The sequence below is a fragment of the Oncorhynchus nerka genome, linkage group LG25 (assembly GCF_034236695.1).
Source record: "Oncorhynchus nerka isolate Pitt River linkage group LG25, Oner_Uvic_2.0, whole genome shotgun sequence".
NCBI classification, from domain to species: domain Eukaryota; kingdom Metazoa; phylum Chordata; class Actinopteri; order Salmoniformes; family Salmonidae; genus Oncorhynchus; species Oncorhynchus nerka.
The window spans coordinates 37648558-37659086 of record NC_088420.1 but is presented as its reverse complement, the minus strand read 5'-3'; the positions used below and the strand labels follow the sequence as shown (position 1 = coordinate 37659086).

The following is a 10529-nucleotide window of genomic DNA, read 5'->3' as shown; positions in this document are numbered from 1 at the left end:
TTCTGAGGGCAAAGGGGGGCGCAACTCAATATTAGAAAGGTGTTTCTAATGTTTTGTACACTCAGTGTATATACACACACATTGTTACACAGACCCCCACACAATAATTACACACTACCAGGCCAGAGAAACACAAACACACATCAGCACGGAACACACTGAGTCAGCAGGGGAGTGTGTGTGGAGGAGGATGGAAAGTTTTTCATTCATGCAAAAAAAAACACCAACCAGTCAGACACTGTTGAGTATTTTATTGTTCTATTCTGAGTGGTAACATCTGTGTGATGGCAACAGCACATACTGTATGATTACTGGCACAATGCTTCATAATAAACAACACAGCACATACTGTATGATTACTGGCACAATGCTTCATAATAAACAACACAGCACATACTGTATGATTACTGGCACAATGCTTCACAATAAACAACACAGCAGATACTGTATGATTACTGGCACAATGCTTCACAATAAACAACACAGCAGATACTGTATGATTACTGGCACAATGCTTCACAATAAACAACACAGCAGATACTGTATGATTACTGGCACAATGCTTCACAATAAACAACACAGCAGATACATCCTTCTGTAGAATTACAGATCATCTACTTCCAGATGCTTAGGTGGATTAATAATGCATTGATTTAAATCCAAATACTTTTGTATAAAAGCTTTACATTTGTAATGAATGTTTTTTGTTCTAAGACAAATATTAGCGGCATATTAAACATGTCAGTCATCAGGAGAGAACTAGATCACTGACATACTAAATCAGCAGTACTCCTGTCAGCTGGGACCAACTGATCTGAACATTATAAAGCCAGAGAGGACTAGCTAGTGTTAGCAGGCTACAGCAGTACAGATAGGACTAGTGTTATAATAGTACAGGAGGAACTGGTTACAGCCCTACACATCTGTAATGACAGGGTCACTACAACAGGCCAGCATACACCCTTCAACAACAGACTGAAGGAAGACTAAAGAACTCGCCTACCTGGACGCTTCACCTGTCTGACCTCTAACCTTCCATCCTCCGTCCAACCTACTGTTTGCCATACTGGAGCTCACATTGACTAGATCAGGGTAGATAGACTTTAGTTTTACGTTAAAAAAGACTAAAATCACCAGGAATTCAGCTAAAAATGAGTTTACTTTAGGAAATGTTTCCAAGTATTCCCACAAAAAAAAAAGACGTGTCTCAATGTATGAAATGATTGTTATTTTCAAATAGCATTTATGTTTTGACTTAGTTGTGGTCAATTTGCAGTGTAACTAATCAAAAGAGAACTATCACGCTCTCCAGAAGCTTGGCTGGTGCATAAAACCTGTGAATTCAGACAAACAAAGAGGTGTAATGGGTTCACAAAATATGTTGCATAAAGCTTAGTTCATTATTCAATATGTTACATTTTTCTACTGCATCAGGGATAGCGTACACAGATGTTTCGTCTTTACAGCCTTCTTCAGTGTGTAGGTACCTGTGTACAGTGTACAAATGATTATAATTATTTTCCATGCCCCTGACCATCCTCCTGAATCTAGTTGCCTACCCCTGGATTACAGTAGATCTCTTTAGTTCCATAGGCAGGAGCAGTCTAGAGGTTCCTGGAAGCTGTAGTCCACCAGGGTAGCATTGCGTGAGCAGTAGAGGGTGACGGAGCGGGATTGTAGTCCACTCTCTCTGCAGCACTTACAGAAGCGGGCATGGCTGTTGATGTTGAAGTTAAAGATGGTGGCAGACGGACACTTCCCATCACACGAATACACTGTCAACTGAGAGAGAGAGAGAGAGAGAGAGAGAGGTAAGATTTTATACTCCATAAAAAAACATCTTATTGATACTGTCTCTCTCTCACCGGTGCGTTGCTCCTGCAGTCGTCTTTCCTGATGGTGGTTCGGATTGCTACACGCTTACACATCTTACCGTCCTCCTTACCTAAACACACACGCACACAGAGGAAACGCTCAGATACACGCAAGCACACACACAGCTTTCAGCCCCAGAGTTTTGTCATTCACACAGTAAAAGGCCTATTGAGCAGGACTCTTTTGCCTAGCAGCGGTGGCTCAGTTTAATTGACAGCCAGCTGACTGGGGGCAGTTCTCATGCCAGAGACCCAGCTCCCATTGGGCACTGGCCTGAACTTAAACTCACTCTAGCCAATCGGGGATAAGACACAGGGGGCAGAGGGGTGGGGGATGATGGAATGTTGAGAGGTAGCAACATGGCATCCAGCTCTACACTTGGCCAAACTCTCTGTATATGTGAAGGAATGGGGATGATTCTTACTCACATAGAGGATTCAGCACAGCAATAACATGTTGACACATTGGAATGGGGTTTTGTCCTGAGGAATGTTAGGTGAACCTTGACCTGTAGTTTATATGTATGGTGTGGTAGGGTTAGGACTAGACAAACACACACTGTGATAGGTGAAGGATGAGAGGTCGTGGTACCTGTGTCACAATTAGTACTACCAGTGAGGGTTATGGGGTGAGAGGTTAAAGATGAAAGGTGTGAGGTCGTGGTACCTTTGTCACAGTTAGTACTACCAGTGGGGGTTACAGGGTTAACGGTAAACGGTATAACACCGACTCCAGAACCTGGGAGCAGCGGCAGGAACAACAACGTCAGGAGAACGATAGGAGAACACACAGGTTAACGTTGGTTTAGAACACATTGAAAACACACAGAGGAATCAGCGCAGTGGCATGCACAGCCATGGGAGCCAGACAATGTTCTCTGAGACTGGGGAAGACAGCCAGATGGCCAAACACTCAGGATTACTACACGCTGATGCACCAAGGCTCATTCTCATTGGCCAAACTAAACACCAAGCATCACCATTGGCCAAAATGTAACAAAAACAAAGCATTCCCATTGGCCAAACTGGTAAAGCAGGCAAGCGGACAAGGAGGCAGAGCTGCTGTATTACTGGCAGAGCAGACTGGGTCTGTGTTCTTCACCTTTACATGCACAATTTGTGTTTAATGGGACAGTTCACCAGTGGTGTAAAGTACTTAAGTAAAAATATTTTAAAGTACTACTTAAGTAGTAATAATGTAGTTTATTCCATACATTTTACCTGACATCCAAAAGTACTTCATTTTGACCGCTTAGCAGGACAGGAAAATGGTCCAATTCAAGCACTTATCAAGACAACACATGGTCATCCCTTCTGCCTCTGATCTGGCAGACTCACTAAACACAAATGCATCTTTTATAAATTATGTCTCAGTGTTGGAGTATGCCTCTGGCTATCCCATACACTTTAAAAACAAGAAAATGGTACCATATGCTTTGCTTAAAAGAAGGAATTGGAAATGATTTATACTTCTGATACTTTAGTATATTTGAGCAATTACATTTACTTTTGATACTTAAGTATATTTAGAACCAAATACTTTTAAACTTTTACTCGAGTAGTATTTTACTGAGTGACTTTCTATTAAGGTATCTATACTTTTACTCAAGTATGACAAATGGATACTTTTTACAACACTGCAGTTCACTTAAAATACAAACTGCCTTCCTCTTATGGACTTCTAAGTATTTTATGGATTTACAGAGTCTGTTTAGCTACAGTTTATCATTAGCATCATTGAGTTTAAAAGAAAATTGGAGTAGTAGGACGGACCACTGTTTGCATGCTGTTAATCTCCAGATAACTGTGAGTTATGATCATTTATCCACTAAATAAAGTATTTTCCAATCAACAGTAAAATCCTTCTTCAATATTATCATGACAGTGTATCAGGACCATCAGGCAGATCAAGGACCACCCCTACAGCAGAGGCTGCTGGGTTGTGTAGTGATTCATGCTGGTTGTTGCCAGCCAACCACAAGCTTTTACTCTGCTTTAGGCTGCTACAGGCCACACCCCCCCAACCAGTCAGCCAATAAGCCCAACCGTTGCCAGGCAATGCCCTGCCCACCCCTATGATTGACAGCTGAAAGCATATGAGAAGCAAATGTGATCGGTCACTTACACGTTCTGCAACAGCCGTCCACATAGCTCTGGACCACGCCCCCATTCTGCAATGATTGAAAAAAGGTTACAGACAGACCTCATTGTGTGTGAATGTTAGTGTGTGTGTAGGTGTGTTTACCTGAGTGCACTCTGTGTCGTTGAAGGGGGGGCAGACCACCCCTGATGCCAGCACCACGGTTCCCCCTGCCGTCTCCACACAGTCGTACCGTGTACAGTTATCTACCCAGGAGCTCCCCGCCTGTTCACACACACACCGTCAAAGTTATTCATCCAGGATTTTCCTGTGTGTTAGGTAGATTATTTGTGTCTGTTTGGCAGTATTAGGTTGTGTGTGTGTGTGTGTGTGTGTGTGTTCTCACAGTGAAGACCTCAGTGGTTCTGTTGTGGCTGTTGAAGGAACAGGAGACGTTCTTACAGGAGCCACAGCACACCTGAGGATCTGACGATGCTGCGTAAAGCTGGTGCTGAGAGGTGGGAGGGAGGTCAGAAGGGGGGGGATCAGAAGGAGGTGGAGAAGTCAGAGGAGGGGAGAAGTCAGAAGGAGGGGGAGGTCAGAGGAGGGAGAAATCAGAAGGAGAGAGAAGTCAGAGGAGGGAATAAGTCAGAAGGGGGGGGTCAGAAGGGGGAGAAGTCAGAAAGAGGGGAGAAGTCAGAAGGGGGAGAAATCAGAAGGGGGAGAAGTCAGAAGGGGGAGAAATCAGAAGGGGGAGAAGTCAGAAGGAGGGGAGAAGTCAGAAGGAGGGAGAAGTCAGAAGGAGGGGAGAAGTCAGAAGGAGGGGTTGAAGTCAGAAGGGGGAGAAATCAGAAGGGGGAGAAGTCAGAGGAGGGAAAAAGTCAGAAGGAGGGGGAGAAGTCAGAGGAGGGGACAAGTCAGAAAGAGGGGGAGAAGTCAGAAAGAGGGTAGAAGTCAAAAGGAGGGGGAGTCAGAAGGGGGGAGTCAGAAGGGGGGTTAGAAGGGGAGAGGAGTCAAAAGGGGGGAGAAGTCAGAAGAGAGGGGAGAAGTCAGAAGGAGGGGTTGAAGTCAGAGGAGGGGTTGAAGTCAGAAGGAGGGGTTGAAGTCAGAGGAGGGGTTGAAGTTAGAAGGGAGGAAAGTCAGAGGGAAGAAGTCAGAAGGAGAGGGAGAAGTCAGGGGAGGAGACAAGTTAGAAAGAGGGGGAGAAGTCAGAAAGAGGGGAGAAGTCAGAAGGAGGGGCAGAAGTCAGAGGAGGGGACAAGTCAGAAAGAGGGGGAGAAGTTAGAGGAGAGGGACAAGTCGGAAAAAGGGGGGAGAAGTCAGAAAGAGGTGATAAGTCAGAAGGAGGGGAGAGGTCAGAAAGAGGGGAGAAGTCAGAAGGAGGGGGAGTCAGAAGGGGGGTCCGAAGGGGGAGTCAGAAGGGGAGAGGAGTCAGAAAGGGGGAGAGGTCAGAAAGAGGGGAGAGGTCAGAAAGAGGGGAGAAGTCAGAAGGAGGGGAGTCAGAAGGGGGGGGGTCAGAAGGGGAGAGGAGTCAGAAAGGGGGGGAGAAGTCAGAAGGGTTTACGTAACTCTGATCAGGATGGAAGTTTGGAGTGTGTGTGAGAGAGAGAGAGAGAGAGAGAGAGACATACCGGGCCACACTTCTGAGAGCAGTTGACAGCGGACACGTCCATGGCGTAGTACCCGGTGTGTGTGTCACGGTGTGTCAGACAGTGTACGGTGTAACACAGCTCTCCTTCATAGTACTGAATCAGGCTCTGCCCTGGCCCAAGCACCGTGACTCCCTGGAACACACACACCTCTGCCTTCTCTACACACAGAGATCAGGGGTCAGGGGTTAGTAGCCTAGGGTGTGTTTGTGCATAGTGTGTGTGTATGTGTGTGTACTTACCGCAGGTGTAGCGGGGGCAGCCACAGATGCTTCTGCTGTCTGGAACCTCCACCTGTACCTCCCCCTGAGAGACCAGAGACGTTACTATGACACACACAAACACACACACACATGCACATTGCACACACAAACAGGAATATTCCTGAAGTTGACTGACTCACCACCTGACAGACTGGGAGAGAGCTGTCCTCACACTGGCATTCTGAGAGAAGAAGAGAGACTTTGTTTACTACAGAACTGGAGGCCTAGAACCATGCTCTGTTTGGACTACAAGATTTTTCAAATACACAGTTCTGGGCATGATGGTATGTGTGCATTTAGATGTGTGTGTGCAACTATTGCGTGTGCAAAAATGTGTGTTTGTGTGTGTGTACCACAGCGGTGGTCGGGGCAGCAGTGTCCAGGGTGGGTGGTTTGGACCAAAGACAGGCCAGGAGAGCAGGTCAGAGACGACTCAGGACATAGGTTCACATCACACACTGCACACAGGAGAACACTGCTGTAAACATCAACCCTGTGTGTGTGTGTGTGTGTACATGAATGTGTGTTGTCTGTACAGCTTGTATAGTGTGTAGAGTATAATGTGTGTGTGTTACCACAGTGGTATTGAGGGCAGCAGCTGTTAGTGGTGTTTAGATTCACAGCTAATATCTCGCCATCGGAACAGGCCGGGACGGGCTCGATACATGACTCACACACTGCAGAGAGAAGACACACACACCGTTGGTCACTCACTGTTTTTGGCCGATTGTCGGTCCTCTACTTACGGGCAACATCTACCCAAAGTTCAGCTACAGTGATGTTGGACGGAGACGGTCGACCCAGGAAGCAGTAGAAGGTCTGACCTTACCACACAGGAAGGAGTAACAGCAGGAGTTGTCCTCACGGACCTCCACGAGGAACTGATCTTCTCTGCAGTCAGGGGCGGTGACGGGGGGACAGGCATGGGGGTCGCACTCTGAGACAGACCAATCACAGGACTCAGTTATTAAACCACACCTAACAATACCAGTGAATGATTAAAGCTATTATCTTTTGGTTCAGTACCTACCACAACGGTACTCTGGGCAGCAGGACAAGGCACTGTAACCAATCACCAGCCGGTTCCCATTTTCACAGGGTGGAGCCTCACTCTCACAGATGGTCAGATTACACTCTGAGAGAGAGAGAGAGAGAGAGAGAGAGAGAGAGAGAGAGAGAGAGAGAGAGAGATGCAGCTTAAGCCCCACCCTCTTCAACATACATATCAACAAATTGGCGAGGGCACTAGAACAGTCTACAGTACCAGTACATCTACTGTTTGCTGATGATCTGGTGCTTCTGTCCCCAACCAAGAAGGGCCTACAGCAGCACCTAGATCTTATGCATAGATTCTGTCAGTAAATCTCAGTAAGACAAAAATAATGGTGTTCCAAAAAAGGTTAAGTTGCCAGGACCACAAATACAAATTCCATCTTGACACAGTTGCCCGAGAGCACACAAAAAACTATACATACCTCTGCCTAAACATCAGCGCCGTAGGTAACTTCCACAAAGCTGTGAATGATCTAAGAGACCAGGCAAGGGGCTCCCGAGTGGCGCAGCGGTCTAAGGCACTGCATCTCAGCGCTAGAGGCGTCACTACAGACACCCTGGTTTGAATCCAGGCTGTATCACAACTGGCCGTGATTGGGAGTCCCATAGGGCGGCGCACAATTGGCCAGCATCGTCCGGGTTTGGCCGGTGTAGGCCGTCATTGTAAATAATAATTTATTCTTAACTGACTTGCCTGGTTAAATAAAGGTTAAATAAAAAAAGAAGAGCCTTCTATGCCATCAAAAGGAACATAACATTTGACATACCAATTAGGATCTGTCTAAAAATACTTGAATCAGTTATGGAAACCATTGCCCCTTATGGTTCTGGGGTTCACTCACCAACCAAGAATTCACAACATGGGACAAATACCAAAAATATCCTCCGTGTACAACGTAAAACACCAAATAATGCATGCAGAGCAGAATTAGGCCGATACCCGCTAATGATCAAAATCCAGAAAAGAGCTGTTAAATTCTACAACCACCTAAAAGGAAGCAATTGCCAAACCTTCCATAACAAAACCATCACCTACAGAGAAATAAACCTGGAGAAGAGTCCCCTAAGCATGCTGGTCCTGGGGCTCTGTTCACAAACAGACCCAACAGAGCTCCAGGACAGCAACACATTTAGACCCAACCAAATTATGAGAAAACAAAAAGATAATTACTTGACACATTGGAAAGAATTAACAAAAAAACAGAGCAAACTAGAATGCTATTTGGCCCTAAACAGAGAGTACACAGTGGCAGAATACCTGACCATTGTGACTGACCCAAAATGAAGGAAAGCTTTGACTATGTACAGACTCAGTGAGCATAGCCTTGCTATTGAGAAAGGTCGCCGTAGGCAGACCTGGCTCCCAAGAGAAGACAGGCTATGTGCACACTGCCCACAAATTGAGGTGGAAACTGTGCTGCACTTCCTAACCTCCTGCCAAATGTATAACCATATTAGAGACATATTTCACTCAGATTACACAGACCCACCGAGAATTTGAAAACAAATTCAATTTTGATAAACTCCCATATCTATTGGGTGAAATACCAAAGTGTGCAATCACAGTAGCAAGATGTGTGACCTGTTGCAACCAGTGAAGAACAAACACCATTGTAAATACAACCTCTATTTAAGTGTATTTATTTGAGCTTTTTGCACAACGTTACAACACTGTATATAGACATAATAACACTGTATATAGATCATAATATGATGTCTTTATTCTTTGGGAACCTGTGTGAGTGTAATACTGTTCACTTTTGATTGTTTATTTAAATGTTGTTTATCCATTTCACTTGCTTTGGCAATGTAAACATATGTTTCCCATGCCAATAAAGCCTCTTGAATTGAATTGAGAGAGAGAGAGAGTCGAGAGAGAGAGAGTGTGTGTGTGTCCTCACCACAGATCTTCTTGGGACAGCAGGCCCCCTCTTCCAGGACATCCAGTACATACTCTCCCTCCCTCTCACACAGCGGAGTGGGACTAAAGCTGCAGTCAGGTTCTACTGCCACCACAGAACCGTTCTCCAGGCAGCGGAACAGACAGCAGCCACGCAATGACCCGTTCCACACCTCCCCAGGGGCCCGCGGAGACCCCTCGTTATCCGTACACACTACAAACACACACAGACACACGTATCAGTACACTCTAAAAAACACAGAAGCAGAACCATAACAAGAGTCATACAGAGCACAAGCTCATAGAGCTGACATACTAGAGAAGACGTACACTGACATAGAGATGACATACAGCTGACATAGAGCTGACATACTAGAGAAGACGTACACTGACATAGAGATGACATACAGCTGACATAGAGCTGACATACTCACCACACTGCTCCTCTGTGACGCAGTAAGTGGAGTCTGCTCGGTGCAGGATGGTTCCAGAGCGACACACACACTCCTCTCTGATGTGGGAGCAGGTGGTCTCCTCATAGAACTCTCTGTTCTGACAGGTCCGGGTGGTACAGGTCGACACACACGCCTGGTACTCCCTACCTGAAGGACACCTCAACGCTACACACACACACACGTACGCACAAGCATGCACAGACACGCAAACACACACACACACGTACGCACAAGCATGCACAGACACGCAAACACACACACACACAGACACACCGCTGTTGTTGTCACGTCACCAGCTAATACAGACCTGATGTGTGTGTGTATTAGTGTGTATTGGTGCGTGTGTGTACGAGGTCCTTACGGCAGAAGTTGTGTCGTCTCCAGTTGATGCAGACTTGGTAAGTGTAGCAGACAGCTACGTAGGCTGCCAGGAAGTCACACTGGTGGGCCTTATAGTGGAGGTCCCCTGCCCACATCACATCACAGAACTGCTCTGGAGACACCTTGCTGTGGCAGGGAGTGAAAGGTCTCTGTCTGAGCATGGAGAGACAGGTGGAGCAGTCTCCAGTGGTACAGTTGTCTCCAATGCGCCGTGTGTGTTCCGTGTCCTCTGAGGTGTGGACCCTCCAGGCCTGCAGGAACAGACCCAGGTCTGCCACCTCCCTCACCACCGTACCGTTAGGCAGCTTCAGGTCATCAGCCGGGTTCCCGTCACAACACCCTGGGAGACACACCAGCAGGGAGTAAAAGGTGCTTAACCAACGTGAGACAAGGTGCAACCAAATAATAGTATGAGCATTGAGAAGGAAGAGGCGCAACTCTCGATCACAATTTAAAAACAACTTGATACTTTATTTACAAAACTGTTACGGATACACTTATATTCATCACATGTACGGATGAACAAATGCACGCCCACACGTGCACACCCTGAAGAAATAGGCCAGAAATAGGGCAAGGTCTGAGAGAAACGTTCTCTCTTCTCCAGGTTCATTAAATCGTGCTAGAGGACGTCTTCAAAACAAACCCACATCCCTGATCTGACAATGAAGTATGGAAGCGTTAGAGTAAATGCTAAATCTAGCTCATGGATGTCTTACCACAGAGGCCTCTAGTAGGAGCAGATGTGTTGGAGGGGGCGGTGTATTGCAGCACCATGATGCCAGTGCTGTGGTACCACTGTATGTTGACTCCTCCAGGAGTGGTGATCAGGTACATACTGCCTGTGTCCTCTACTGACAGAGCCTGGCGGAGA

At 46.4% G+C, this 10529-nt stretch overlaps 1 protein-coding gene across 1 annotated transcript in view; it reads right to left on the bottom strand.

The window, feature by feature from the left end:
• Positions 1-236: 236 nt before the first annotated feature.
• Positions 237-10529, bottom strand: part of LOC115109477 (otogelin-like protein) — a 53350-nt gene continuing 43057 nt past the window's right edge. Inside the window, 17 exon segments of the mRNA XM_065009765.1 lie at positions 237-1782; positions 1866-1945; positions 2542-2613; positions 4000-4045; positions 4120-4239; positions 4361-4465; positions 5586-5764; positions 5846-5909; positions 6007-6047; positions 6220-6324; positions 6442-6543; positions 6696-6803; positions 6897-7001; positions 8821-9033; positions 9254-9439; positions 9636-9995; positions 10375-10527. Of these exon segments, the coding sequence (XP_064865837.1) occupies positions 1582-1782; positions 1866-1945; positions 2542-2613; positions 4000-4045; positions 4120-4239; positions 4361-4465; positions 5586-5764; positions 5846-5909; positions 6007-6047; positions 6220-6324; positions 6442-6543; positions 6696-6803; positions 6897-7001; positions 8821-9033; positions 9254-9439; positions 9636-9995; positions 10375-10527 (2240 nt within the window). The 3' untranslated portion in view covers positions 237-1581.